Genomic DNA, 15689 nt, shown 5'->3' with positions numbered 1-15689 from the left:
CATCGAACGTCGAGGGGAGATGGATGCGCTTACGATTAAGGAGCTTTTCGAATTCAAACAACACAAAACAGTTGTCGGCTCCGGTATCAAACAAACACGAAGCATATATACCATTCACAAGGAATGTACCATTGACCACGTTGTTATCGGCTTGAGCTTGGCGGACATTGATGTTGAACGTGCGTCCGCGGGCTGCTGGCTGCGGTTGCTGCTGCTGCTGTTGCTGGGGCTGCTGCTGTTGTGGCTCTTGCTTCACCACTCGATTCGGGCACATGTTTGCAAAGTGGTTGGGATCACCACACGCGAAGCAAGCTCTAGCATGGATCGCGGGTGCAGGAGCCGCTTGTTGGCCTTGCGGAGCAGGAAGTAGAGCTTGTTGAGTAGGAGCTGGAGCTTGACGTGGACCTGTACGGCAGTTGGCGGTGAAATGGTCGTACATGTTGCAATGCATACAATATCTGCCGGCGATTCCCACTGGGTGGTGATAGGTACAAGTAGGGAAAGCCGGGTGAGGACCAGTGTACGCACGCTTGGCTGGCGGTGCGTTGGTGACCGGTGCCGCTACTTGGCTGTGTTGAGGCTGCGGTTGAGCAGGGACCGATTGGAGCGGGGCAGCAGTGGTGAAAGCGCAATTTTTGCTACTGTTGTTGTTGTTCTTCCTCTTGCGACGAGAGGACTTTGATGACTGCGGAGCGGCGGCGGTTTCAGCGGTTGCGGTAGTGGTAGCTTGATGCAGATTCTTGGAGCCTTTATCCCAGTAACTAGACTTGACTCGCTTGTCGTTAATCTCAGCAGCGAGTAAGAAGGTTTACTCAATTGTCGTCGTCTTTGCAGCTTGAACGAAATCAGCCACGCAATCCGGAAGAGCACGGATATACTTCTTGATGGTGATTTCGGGCGTAGTAACTTGGCTCGGACAGATTATGCTTAGCTGCTTGAAGCGAGCAGTCAAACCAGCGTTATCTCCATCTTTCAGCTTGATATGCCAGAATTCGTCCTCCAGCTTTTGGCACTCGTGGGGAGGGCAGAACTCTTGCATCATGACGTCCTTCAACTCATCCCATGTCAACCCGTAAGCTGCATCGTTTCCACGTTTGTTTCTCTCGGTCGTCCACCAATCTAAAGCTCGAGATTGGAAGACGCCAGTTGCGTTAAGAGTACGGAGATTATCAGGACAGCCACTCTAGCGCAGGGTGACTTCGATAGAATCAAACCACTGAAACATGGTCGTGGACCATCTTCGCCAGTAAATTCTTTCGGGCCGCAAGCTTTGCACTGCTTGAAGCTAAAAGCGGACTTTAGTGAATCAGTCCGGGACTCTTCAGACGACTTGCTAGCGTTTTCATTCAGTTCACTAACAATCTGGGGAATGACTTTAGCTATCTGCTTAGCGACCAGAGAGGAGATGCGTTTGTCATCGTGATTGCGGCGAGCTGATCGGGAGTGAAATGATCCAAATGACGACATTGTCTGCAACCGACATCGCCATAGGACTCATACACTATATAAAATCGATTAAACCCTAGTATAGATTCCCACTCCGCTCTAAATCACTACATATAAGGCTCAGGAACACATCAACCATACAAACACATAATCACATAAGCACATGATCACAGAACACATAAGCACGTAGGAGCACGTAAGCACGTAAGGCACAGAAACACATGAGACAGTCAGAACATAGAAACCTATCACTCGAAGTTCGCACGTTCGAGAATAGCGATTGCGATCGGCGAGTACAAAGCGAGTAGTATAGCATAAGCGACTAACATAGCATGCGATTATCCACCAGTAGTAGCGATTTGTTAGCGTATTGAGATAGATGTGCAGTGTGGGTCGTGTGTGTCGATCAAAGCGAAAGCGAAAAGCGAATAAATCACCAAAATCGAAACTCATAAACAGGTAAAGCCACTTAATCACATAAAATCCACATAAAAGTGATGAATTATTAGAGTTAGTAGCAGCGAACTCCAGAATTGAAACACATAAAATCAAAAGTAGATTGTCTTGGGTGCGTAGACGTTGACTAACCAAAGTGGATCGACTATTCACAAGGACTTTTAGTACATACTTTGGCTTTCAGGACTGTACTCTCGCCTCGATTTGGGTGATCGGCACGCATCTTTCCAGTTACAGTGTGACTTCAAGTCGTTGGAGTCCGTCCAGACTTTGTTGAGAGTGTTATGAAACCAAAATAAAGATCGGAACAAGTTGTCAAGGTTCGGGTTTCACCCATGACTTAACAGCTTTGTTTCCGTTTTGATAAAAATAGAGAAGAAAATCTACATTAAAGTACAGATTTCACTCCTGGTTCAACGCAAATTCTCCTGTTTATAAATAAAAAATGCAGGTCGAACAGGCGATTTAGTCGAGAGTTTGCGGTTTTCACACCTAATCTCGACCTAACCACTCGTTCATTTTCGAAAATTAGAGAGCAGTGATAGTGTAGTGCGAGTCGATCGAGAAATAGCAATAAGCTCGTACGGAACCCCTAACGGGTTCGCACAAGGGGTCTGTTGGTACTTAGACTATAGACTAGGTCGTTTCTAAGACATTGACCCGGACTAGGTCGAGTCTTGCCTAATTCCCTATAGTTATGGCTCTGATACCAATCTGTCACACCCCAACCAATGGCGGAAACATCGGGGCATGGCACTGAGCGAAACAGATTGTTTAAGAGAAATTCCATAACAACTACATTACCAAATAGTTAACATTATGTCCCATACCATAACCCATCAAGCAAAATAAGTTATTACAGACAGCGATATCTCAAAAACAAATAACATGTTCCGACAACTCAAATTTAAATAAGTAAAATAAATTGTCTTTGTTTGTTTCTAGACTCCATCCTACTTGATTCCACAAAAGCAGGTAAAACACAGCCTCCTAGCAGATAGCATCCTAAACACCTGTCACATACGTTAAAATAAAGGTCAATACACGTAGTGTAAAGGTGAGCATACAAGTTTGATATATCATAATAGAGTTCGAAATAGTTTAAGCATAACCAGCATGTAACATGTACAAAGTGAAGGCAAGTAGGTTATCGACAGAGGAATATGCACAGACGTGACTGCGAGTTGTAGAATGCGCAACACATATCCCTACTAGGACACGTGAAGTAAAGCCCTTAACAACCCCTGTGCACGACAGGTGCTGAGTCCAAACTATAGTACTATCGTTGCTAAGGTGTCAGGCAACAATCACTGTGTTAACATAACATACAAGCATTCATCGAATAACACGTAACATGCAATAACGGTAAGCGTATAAATAGTGTTTGCGTTGTGTGTCGATTGTGATTTAGAATAAGTAACGTATGTAACACCCAAAAGTGCGTAAAACAAAAAGGGATCGAGTATACTCACAAATTGTGTTTAACAAGTAAACACTCTCTTGGATTGAAGGGAGCGCTGAGAGAGATTAGCCTGAACAGTTAACGATAGCATAAACGATGAGCGACGCGTTAAACGGTGCAAGGGTGGTGAGTGTCGGATGGTAATCCGATCGGATGGCAATCCGATCGGATGACCAGTCGATCAGATGTCAATCCGTTCGGATGGTCATCCGATCGGATGGTCATCCAATTGGATGGCCATTCAACTGGATTGACATCTTGTTTGGTAAGGATGTGTTTGTGTATGATGGCTTTGAAGTTTTCGTTGTAGCATTTTGAAAACAGAGAAGTATCTCTACCCTTCAGGTCGTCGATCGAACGGTCGTTCGATTGGGTAGCGATCCGATTGGTAGGACACCTAGTGAGAACAAGTTCATAGCAGGATTGTCACTCGATCAGATTGCAATCCGATCGGGTGTCAATCCGTTGGTTACTGACTATGCATTGAACATGTTGAAAATTGTTCAAGTGTTGAAGCTCCAAATGTCACATGGTCGGGTGGTCGTTCGATCGGATGGCAATCCGATCGGACGGCAATCCGTTCGACGTTCAGAACTTTGAAAGGTTTGAATAAAAAGTTTAAGTGTTGAACCTTCAAGTGCAATCCGATCGGATTGCAGTTCGATCGGATGGCAATCCGATCGGACGACAATCCGTCCCGCGACCTGATCGTGTTGCTAACTTGGAAATTCGTTAAGTTTGCGATTTGTTCGAGACGATATGACAATGTGCTAAACAACAGAAACCCCGTCAAGACCCAAGTGCTCCGATCGAACAGGAATCACCCTAGTCCGATCGGTTAACCGTTCGAGACAGTGGTTCACATTCAACCCGAAATCAGTTGTCTCTTAGATAGAATTCAGATCTTGAACCAACACATCACTAAGAAATAGTAGAAGGTCAGAACGAGCTCCGATTCTATCGGTTTTGAGTGCATTGAGTGTAAAAGAGTTGAATGAAAGTTAGAAAACCATCTTTCAATCCTTTTAACCATGAATATGTGTAGATCTATGCGAAATCGTTGTTGATTCATGTGGAAATCCTTCAGATCTGAGTTGTTCTTGGTGGAATGAGGCCAAAACTTGAAGTTCATAAGAACTCCATGATGACATCACCCTAGAACACCTCAAATCCACTGATTTCACGATTAAAAGTCGAGATTCAAAGGTGAAAAAGATGAAGGAGTGCGTGTAGATCATAGAAGTACAATATTTAGGTTGAAAACTTACAAGAATCGCGAGAAATCGAGAGAAACGAGTGCTTGAGCGAGCTGGTCGAGTGGAGGAGCTGTCACATCACAAATGATGTGATAGGAGGGTATTTATAGGGTTTCCAAAAGAGGAAAGTGGGCAGGGTCGGATTGGTCACCGATCGGATGGCGACTCGATCGGATGGCCACTCGATCCAGGTGTCCGGCGTTTTGAGTTTTGTTGTTTCGATTCGCATGCTGAGCGTTGCGATGCGTTTTGAGCGAGCGATGCGATAGATTAATAATAAACACACAAATACTATATCTAACATACAATCATCATAAATAACTGGCGTTTAGCGTTTGCGATTCGATTGCGATAGAGTTGCGATTGTGTTTCGATTTATCACCACAAACATAAATATAATTAAACATGCACAATTAACACATAAATAGCACACACACGTAAAACAATATCCAGAACGCATAATTCGAGTTGCGAATGCGATACGATAAGCGATAAAGCGATAAAACATGCGATAAATATCGATTAAACCTCGATTATTACTAGACACTCCACATAATACAACTAAAGCAAACAAAAAAATTCGATTACAAGTCAAAGAAGTCAAAACAGTAGTTGAGCAAGGAGTGACAAATCGCAATTAGCAATCTTTTCTTCCTTTGACTTCAATCTTGACTTTGACTTTGACTTTCGAAACACGGGGTGTTACACCTGTATCACTACCACTATGACTGTTCTTTGATATATCCCCGTTCCCGTGAGTATTAACCGGATCCTTACCATGTTTCCATCGATCTCCAAAAACTGGGGGATCCTTATCGCCATTAATCTTTATCTTCATTCTCACATCCTCATCTGAACCGAAATATAAATCGAATAAAACCCTAATTACAAAAATTTGTTTATGGGTTTTCGAATTCATCAAAGCAGCATTATCCAAATTGCAAACAACCACCATCATCATCCACCTTTGTTAAGGTAAAAAATCTCCAGAAAAGTATAAGTTGGGGAAATAAGGTGTTTACCTCGTCACCGCCCACTGACTGGAGTAAGTTCATACATCGTCGCCATTGACGACCACCACATCGTCGTCTCCATTAAACCCTAACCACAGTCACCATCTCCGAGTATATCCACCACCGTCGCTGCTTACCATCAGAATCCAAACACCACCAATACTATTACACCCCATCATAAAACCCTTGTATTCCGTCACCCCCATACAATGTACCATCATTAACACTGTTAACCTTAATCACCAACGCCGCATCCATCATCCACAACTAACCACAACCACCGCGTTCTTTACAACAATCCGATCATTAGGGTTTCAGATCTCAGATGATAGTTTAGTGTATGAATTGAGAGGATTGACTTAGAGATTTGTTGACAAACTGGAATATAGAATTACATTTTAGGGTTTTTGATTTGAAGCAGTAGAAAGGAAAGAGGAAAGTGTGCGGTGTAAGAGAAAGGATTTTGATTCAATACCGAGAATAGGTTGAATTTGTTTATAAAAAAAAGAAAAAATCTCACAAATTGACACATTGAATTAGAAGATGGGAGAAGGTGACAACTAGGAGAGAGATAAGGAGGGAGGCTTGTAGTGTTGACACATAGGATTTGATAAATTGATTTATTATATTAGGAAGATTAGAAAGATACAAACTTTTAGGGTACTTGAGCCGGCCATTAGAGTTCTTCGTACCTTTTATGTCTAAAGTCTGAACCTATTCTTTTTCTTTCTCCTTCATTTCCCTCCCTTAGATTTACATATCTAATGACTAGAGATGTATCAATCCATACGAAGATAGTGGTCCCATGATTTTCCCTATGTATATTCGTATGTTTGTGCTTTCTACGTTTCTATTGGAATCAAATGTGTAGTTTAATGCAAAAGACAAAATCATAACGTGACATGATGGCCATAAAACTACAAAAGGACCACCTTTTTATTATTTTTACGGATTTGTTTGGCTTTCTATTATATTATTTCCTTAAAGAAAAACTTATCCGTCCTTTCGAGGTTCCAACAAGATATTTTATTTAACGTATTTAATAGAATGATTATTGTTGTACTAAAAAATAGGGGTGTGTATGGGTTGGTTTTAGCCTAAAATCATAACCATAACCGTGATATTGGTTAATAGATAACCATAATCATAACCGATCAGTTATGATGGTTATGGTTAATCGGTTTTGATGGTTATAGCGGGTCGGTTGTGGGTGGTTAACCGTGTATTTAGTCTAGCTAAAAATAGCTTAATGTTTTTTAACATGCAATAAATTGTTATTGCATATTTGTAGATATTAGTATATTGCATAATATTAAAAAATACATATAATCTATAATATTAATACCGAATTTCAAATAAAGTGATCTCATATATTCTATAAATTCAAATAAACATTCAACAAAAACAGCAAAACGATATGAAATAACCAATAAGTACGATTTTTTTAATCAAAAACATTAAATATTAAAAAACTGATGAAAAGTCCTAAATCCTACAAATATTTATTACATGTCGGTTCGGTTATGGTGGTTATGGAAACATTGATAACCATAACCGACCCGCTACTTTCGGTTTTCAAAAAAACCATTAACCGACCCACCGGTTTTTTATTTGGTTCGGTTTTGTCGGTTAATTCGGTTATGGTTCGGTTAATTCGATTTTTTGCACACCCCTACTAAAAATAAGTGTTGGATTATTATGGCTAGGAGTTGACTACAAACTCTAAATATCCTAAAAAGTATAAAAAGTCATAGAACATCTTAATGTCAACCATAAAACACACATAAAATCCACAAATAACATAATAAAAATTACAAAAACACCATAGATGTGGATTTTGTTTTATGTTTTGGATGATAAAGTTCTAATTATCCAATGACTAACATTATGTGTTTATGTTGATTATCATGTTGTGTTTTATATTCATAGTTCTACGATGGTATGTTTGGAGTTTTTTTTTATGGATTGTCAGGGTTTGAATATAGTGTTTTAGTAATATTTCACTCTGTTATTTGTGGGTTTTGAATGTGTTTTACAACTTTGTACACTTTTTAGAAGATTTAGACTTTATAGCCGAACCTCACTTGAATTAGCATATTGTCTAATAATCTTACACATGCCTCGAAAATAAATCTTATTGCAGCTTTTCTCAAAAGCAGATTGTTGTGATAGAGAAAAATCAAAATTAGATAAGATTAATAATGTTTACCGAAAATCGAATCAGAATCATGGGATGGGGTAACGAATTTGACTGATATCATATGAGCCATCAACGTTAAGCAGCCAGTCATTAATGAATGCGTGGTTGTATACAACTCACCAAGAATAGGCCACCATCCTTCGAGAAAGATATTGACTTTCATTATAAGCAGGAGGATGATTCTTAAATCTTATACAAAATAAAATTTGTGTAAAAGTGTTAATGCATTCTTAGGGGAGGAGAGGTGGTCACTAGTGATACATTTCTATTACTATCAAGCACCAATCAACTCATGTCATGTCATCACCCAATATTCTATTACTAGTGATAGAAATGTAGTGGGGTGGTATCACTAGTGATGGAATTCTATCACTCCCAAATTTTTTTAATTTTCATTTTAAAATTAGAAATTAAACACTAAATTATAAATTTTACTAATTTTTTTATTTTAAATTAATGACCGAGCCACACTAAAATTATAAATTTCAATTAATTTCAAAAGCCCAAATTGATGAACGATTCCAAAAGCCTAAATTGATGAACGAACCAAAAGCCCAATTAAAGGTTCGTCAAGTAAGGTTCGTCAAGTAAGAGGGTTCGTCTAAAATGTGAAAGGTTCGTCACAGAAAAGAAGGGTTCGTCAAGCAATAAATGTTCGTCGATCTGGGTTTTTCAAACTTTTCAACGCGTTATAGTTTCAACGCCTTTTGTTTATCACGCGTTATAGGAGGGGCGGCGGCGGTGTTCGTGGTGGGATCACGCGTTATGGGGAGTCCATAACGGACCACCCCGCATGCTCTTAAAAACATATATTTCAAAACGCACGACTCTATTACAAACCACTACAATCGAGCTCTCTTTAACCTTGTTATTCTAAGACGTATTTTTGTAAGCAATAGGGTAACTGTATTATATATTATGGGGTAAATTACATTTTTCGTTCTTTATGTTTGTACCGGATTGCAACGGATAACCTTTAACTTCAGTAATTACAGTCACAATCCTTTATTTGCAAAACTCGTTACACTCTACGTCCTTTAGTACTAACCGGATTAAAATTTTTAGTTAAGTTTATTCACTTAAGGGTATTTTGGTCAATTCATATTTTTATCTAAATGTTTAATAAATAAAACCAAAAAAATTGCGTATACACTTTATCTTCCTCAATTTCCTAACCCTAAAACCCTAACCACCACATCTTGCCACCACCACCTCATCCTGCCGCCACCACCACCACCACCACTCCGGCCACACCCACCGCCCCTAAACCTTTGCAGATCTGCAACCCAGTTATTTCCAGAAGTCAAATAGGCTAAGACTGCAAATACAAATTTCAAAAAGTCCATTTTGCAAGCCCAGAAAGCAAGCTTCTTTTCGATTCTTGTTGAAGGGCTTCTTGCCGACTTTAGCTGATGGTTCACTTTTTTTTAATCAAAGGTGAAATCCCAATTTCACAGCTACCAATTTCACTTCACAATTACCCTAATCGAAGTCCCTCTTCAATTTCGCCATTGTAGGGTTTGATTATCATCACCTCCAACACAAATCATTACAAAGATCGCTCTACACCTCTTCTACAATCAATCTTGAACATTTTTTTTTCATATATCAAAAGGGTTTCTCGAGAAAAAGATAGCTGCTTTTAGGGATTGAAAAAAAATGATTTTTATTTTAATTAAAGAAGAAAGGGGATGTGGGTTCAAAGACTAAAGGGGGAACTTCTTCCTCAACCCCTGTGATTGCAAATGGAAGAGACTCGTATGAAGTTTTGAATGTTTCTAAAGATTCTTCTGATCAGGAGATTAAATCTGCTTACAGTTTTAGCGACTTTGTCTTCAAGAAACAATTGGGTTGCAGATCTGCAAAGGGTTAGGGGCGGTGGGTGTGGCCGGAGTGGTGGCGGCAGGATGTGGTGGTGGTGGTGGTGGCGGCAGGATGAGGTGGTGGTGGCAAGAAATGGTTTTAGGGTTACGAAATTGGGGAATATGACGTGTTTATGCATTTTTTTTGTTTTATTTATTAAACATTTAGATAAAAACATGAATTGACCAAAATACCCTTAAATGAATAAACTTAACTGAAAATTTTAATCCGGTTAGTACTAAACGACGTAGAGTGTAACGGGTTTTGCAAATAAATGATTGTGACTGTAACTATTGAAGTTAAAGGCTATCCGTTGCAATTCGGTACAAACATAAAGGACGAAAAGTATTTACCCTATATTATGTTAAAAAACAGCATTCCATTAAAAATTCTATACCCAGTCTTACATCGGATAAGGAGCACCCATAGATGAAGTGGACATGAACGGACAAAGGGAGGAAGTTTGTACACATTAGAGGTGCACAAACCGGTTTTTGGGCCGTACCCGGAATCAGGTAGGGTCCAATCGCGCATTATTGAACCGGCCCGGTGTTAGTTAGTAGGAACCGGTTATAGGTAATATATAGTAAAACCCACTAAAACCGATTCGGGTAGGATCAGGTCCCGGTTACCCGGAACCGCATACAAATCAGGTATGCATAATTTTTGAAAATATTCACGGTAATTGGTTCCTGACGGTAATATAGTCGTTTGGAACCGGTTTTTACCATTATAACCCTCTGCTTCGTATAAACATGCCTAGAATGTTTAGATCTAACCACATCGCTTCTCTAACTCTCAAAAACATAAAACCGCTCAAGTTTTATTATATCTCCAAGACTCCAACGATGGCAAGCAACAAAGTGTTGTTTTTGTAGAATTTTATGAATCAAACAACTAACAACTATGAACAACAAAGATGGCGACAAAAACAGTGACAAAATCTTATTAACCAAACCCAAAGAATTTGACCCACAATAAACCCTAGATCTTACAACTATAAGATCTACAAACAATACAGAACGATACAAAATACATAGTCTCTTGATGATCGTTCACTGATGATCATCAACACCACAAAATCAATCTATCAGAAAATACAGTTGAGAGATTGCAGTAACAACTTCAACAACCAAACCCTAACTAACTATACAGAGAGAAAAGTGAGTGAAAGAGTGAGATAATGAATGAATTCTCTGTAAACTTCTCTTTTATATGGGAATCAGAAATAAGTTACATTCAGGACCTTCAAGAATGACACATAATGATCGCAGTCACTCCAAACTTCCACACAAGTCCCTCACATATAGGGATGAGCATATGCCACCGAATACCGATCCCGTACCGATCCCAATCCCGATCGGTATCCCGATCGGTATCCACTTTTTGGCGTTTTCGGTATCGGTACGGTACGGTATCGGTATTATACTGATACCGACCCTCAAAATACGGTATAATACCGATACCGTACCGATACCTAACCGACATGTTTCGGTATCGGTATCGGTACCTAGTTTGGGTGAAATTCGGGATCGGTATTAGGCGGTATCGGTATCGGTTCGGTATCGGATACCGATATAAAGCCCATATTTGCATTTAGTCAACACTAACAACAAATGTCATTAACACATATAAAGCCCATAGTACACTGAGCCCATATACACATAACAAGCCCATAACAATATAGGGCCCAAAGCATATGAAAGAAACGATCCATAAGACATTTTAGCAGTTTTGGTTCTTGAAACCAAAAGAACCCCAGAGGTTGGGTAGCACTTCAACCTCTGTCTTATGTCGGACAACAACGAGATGGCTCGATGCAAATATTGTGAGAAATTCATGAAAGTCGTGGCAAACTCGAGTCTCAAAAAACATACGGACAATCATTGTCCGGTTAAAAAATAGTGGAACCGGGTAGGAACAACAGGGTATAAACGGGTTGGGACCGGTTCCTCCTACTATCGGGTAGGAACCGAAACCGGTTCCGGGTTGGGTACGCCGATCGGGTATGGAACCGATTCTTTTGTGAACCTCTAGTACGCATTGTGGGTGAAGTTTGTTGGGTAGTTCCTGGACTAAAGTCCGGAATCCCAGAGTTGTTCCTGACGAGGAAGTTGGACCCCCCCCCCCTCCATCCTAACACACACATATATATACTGAAAGTGTAAAATACAATATTGCTTAACGTACGAGCGTACGCTGTGAAATTACGCACGTTGTAAAATTCAAAACCCTAATCACGCATGTCGAAAAACCATAATCACGCATGTTATACTTATGTAATGAAGCATGTTATGTTTTCAACATGCGTGATTATGTCTTTTCAACATGCATGCTTATGGTTTTTCAACATGCGTGATTAGGGTTTTGAGTTTTACAACGTGCGTAATTTCACAGCGTATGCTCGTACGTTAAGGAATATTGTACGTTAACCGGCCTCCATATATATATATATATATGGTATATAATGTATGATATTTTTAATGGAGTTTGTGGAAGTTTGTACATTATGAAAAAATTGAGGTGTTTTTAAGAAAGTTTGGAAATTTGATGTGATACTGAGGTGACGTTTACGAAGGTTTGTGGATTTCCAACATTTTGGTTGCTCAAAATATCATAAAATTATGAAGTTAGCTCTATAACTTTGTTTCTAAAGTAGCTAAAGTTTATTAAATACATTTGAGGTAACAAAAGTATAGTGAAAATTACTTTTCGATCATGTTTGAAAGAAATTAATGCGTGTAACTCTTCTAATTTCTACAATTTCCATGCTTACTTTCCAGTATTATTCTTTTTAAATTATAAGGAGGAATAAGTGGCATGTGGCAACTAATATTTATTTCGCAAAAAATAAGTAATAGGAATATAACATTATTTATAAAATATAGAAGTGGATTTTAGTATCAAACAACATTTACCCTTTTTTTCTAAAAACATCTGAGAGCATGAAAATAGCTAAAAGGTGAAGAGGTAAAAGCTACAAAGTGATACAACATCAACCAACAAAAGTGTAATAAAAACGCTTGAAACGACTCATACTTTGGTCTCGAGAAAGTAAGTTGTTGAGACGGCTAAGCCATCCACGTCATAAGTGCGAACCAGTCTCTGCCTTTTTGTAGGTGACTCGAGCCAACAGAATTCCAAATGGAAAGACTTGGTTTCAGCCACATGCTTTCCTACATCACACGGGCACCCCATGTACATACCTCCAGGTAGTAACGTTATCTGGTAACCACCATCATAGGTCACCAGGTTATCCGATATGCTCCCCGTCCAACGCACATTTGAGGTTGCTTTTTTCCCCTTGTATGTCGAAGTTTGATTCTGTTTTATCAAATACACAAATTCAACCCAAACTGATTTATCTAACTATCTATGATCAAATGGCTAATGCACCTGGATTAGTTGACCGTTGTCATCAAAACCGAGTGATGTCACTGTGTCAGCTTCAGATTCGGTTGCGCCATAAACACCGCTACGCTTTGTTACAGAGTGACCTTTCCACGTGCCAAGGTGGGGAGTCATCCGGCTTGCATCATCCTAAAAAGAACAATGTCGTCAATGCACGCATAGATGATAATATTACATGACATTTGATAACTACAAAAATACCTTAGAATCATCATCAAGGAAGGGAGCTGTAACAATTCCAACACCTTTTTCTTCAAGAAAAAGGATAAGCATTTCGACAAAACCTTTTGGATCCATTATATGGAATGCTCTTGCTCTCAAATCTTTCTCTAGTGAATAAAGGCAACACTCGCATACAATAGAAGGTAATTTCGAAGGAATCTTTAGGTTTCTGCAAACAGTACAAGTCATTCAACACACCCAACCCAATGTCATCTCTAGTTATCATACAATACAATACTCACTTTGGCGATTCCTCTCCAATGTCGTCTTCACCCAACACTCCTTCCCTTAACACCGTCTCTAACATACCAGCTGTCTGATACCTTAACGCAAACGCTTTCTCTTGCGGAAAGAATCCAATCTGTACGCTAATTACAGTTGACATTTAGCCACACAATAAACCAAAACTGCCCTGCCCACCATTTCTAAGTATGCAATATGTCACACAAAAGCTCACCTGCTGATATTTATCCGCAGTAAACATATTCGTTTCTTTAATCTTGTACTCTGCCCATTCGGCTTCCTCATCACCTCCAGAAGCCGAATAACTTGAGGAACATTGTTTGATATACAACCTAAATTTAACACCAAATGTATAGTAGAGTAACAAGTAGCAAACACAAACTAATATATAATCAATGTTGTCAAAATCGGGATTAATGGCCGATTAATCGGTAATCAGTAGTTCACCGATCAAATACCACCTAGTTGGACCAAAAATTGGTAATAAAGGATGAGCACTTGGTACTGGGTACTGAAAAATACCGGTACTGAATCGTGAAGTACCGATCGAATTCCAGTACCAATTCGGTACCATTTTTGGTGTTTTCCGGGACCTGCATTTTCGGTTCGATACATTATTTTACCCACTTTTTATCTTGGAATACCGTATCGTACCATACCGAGCACTTTCTGTACCAGTACCCATTTTTGGCGATTTTTGGGATTGTACTTTCGGTACCGGTACGGTACCAAGATCATCCCTATCGGTAATCAGTCAAAGTTGGTCAAAATCTTTGAATTGTTTTTTTATATATAAATTTGAAAACATATAAAATTCCAATCCGATTATTAAATTAAAAAGAATTCTATATAAGATTTTGAATATTTTTTGTGTGTATATATATAAGTTTGAAAACATATAAAATTCTAATCTGATTAATCGCTAGTGAGGGCTCTAGCAATTTTAAAAGATAAATGAAATGAAATAAAGCTTACGTTTGAATCAAACTAATCAAATCATTTTCACCATAAGATCCAGCAGAGAGCCTAGTATCAATCTTATGCAACAACTTCCCCTTTGGATCAAATTGCTGGTCCAACAAAAGAAAAAAAACATCAATTAACAGCAGCACAAACAAACAAAATATTGAAATGAGTGTTCCCAACCCACGTGAAAAGAACCGGTCCAGTTCCCCAAATTGAGTCTGATGAAGCGCCTTAAGGCTTCAATCGTCATTGCTTCGTCGCTCGTGTCTTGAGGTTTATTATACGAAGTGGAAGATGATGATGAAGAAGATGTTGCGTTGACTGATAATGGAGTTTTGAGGGGGATATGTTGTGGACGATGTGATTTAGGGTTTATGGAAAGCGAATTGAGGGAATTAGGGTTTATGCAAAATGTTCCAACTGGATAGAATGCTGCCATTGGAGTGTGTTTTGAGCTTGATTTTGAAGTATGCTGTGTTGTTTGATCAATCTAGGTTGCATTTCCATACAACCAAACTACACTATCTTATCCACACTCAAATCATAAATCTACAGGGTCTTTCTAGACTTCTAGTTCTGTTTAGAAAAATATTTTATTTTTGTTACAAATGTTTTTTTAACGCTTAACAGAATAAATTCTGAGCATTTTTGGGGTACTCACTAGACCAAACGGAGTACTTTGAAAGTAATTCGAGTCCACCATCAATTCCGGAGAAAATTTAGTAACCCACCCACCTGTAAACACGACGATGAATTTACCCGTTTGACTCAAGGATCAAACCCAAGTTTCTATGGGTCTTTTATCATTGTTTACCAATGTCTCACTCTCCACCAAATGGGAGTTGAACTTGCATCTCTCAAAAAATATGCAAGTCTTCCACCACTTGATCTAGTGATCATTGGCTTTACAAATGTTTTAATGTTTAAATTTTGGTGATGGTAATTATCCAAGCAAATTTTGTTAGCGCTGATTGCTTTTTAATATAAACTAGTAATAAGACTCGCGCGTGTTGTGATACGGGTACTGCGCAAATATCGAACGAATTAGTCCAAACGTTTTGTGATGTGTTAATCATATTAAAACACACGTTTTGACGTATCCAATTGAACTCAATGTATCTTATAGTTGCAATGCGATTGGATCAAAACGT

General features: G+C 39.1%; 1 protein-coding gene across 1 annotated transcript; it reads right to left on the bottom strand.

The window, feature by feature from the left end:
- Positions 1-12551: 12551 nt before the first annotated feature.
- On the bottom strand, positions 12552-15117 carry LOC110879103. Its single transcript, XM_022127508.2, has 7 exons — positions 14723-15117; positions 14548-14642; positions 13787-13904; positions 13572-13690; positions 13309-13498; positions 13093-13236; positions 12552-13020 (listed from the first exon to the last, which is right to left on the bottom strand). Exons 1-7 carry the CDS (start codon positions 14975-14977, stop codon positions 12730-12732), a joined length of 1212 nt encoding a protein of 403 aa, XP_021983200.1. The 5' UTR covers positions 14978-15117; the 3' UTR covers positions 12552-12729.
- Between the last annotated feature and the right edge of the window lie 572 nt (positions 15118-15689).

This window comes from Helianthus annuus, chromosome 9, assembly GCF_002127325.2.
Source record: "Helianthus annuus cultivar XRQ/B chromosome 9, HanXRQr2.0-SUNRISE, whole genome shotgun sequence".
NCBI classification, from domain to species: domain Eukaryota; kingdom Viridiplantae; phylum Streptophyta; class Magnoliopsida; order Asterales; family Asteraceae; genus Helianthus; species Helianthus annuus.
This window is presented reverse-complemented; position numbering and strand designations above follow the sequence as displayed.

Excerpts from the sequence above, each read along its gene's own strand:
- LOC110879103 (XM_022127508.2), bottom strand. The coding sequence starts at position 14,977 with ATGGCAGCATTCTATCCAGTTGGAACATTTTGCATAAACCCTAATTCC. Across the intron at positions 13,691-13,786 it reads CTGCGGATAAATATCAGCAG|ATTGGATTCTTTCCGCAAGA; the intron begins GTGAGCTTTTGT and ends ATTAGCGTACAG. Across the intron at positions 13,021-13,092 it reads ACAACGGTCAACTAATCCAG|AATCAAACTTCGACATACAA; the intron begins GTGCATTAGCCA and ends TTGATAAAACAG.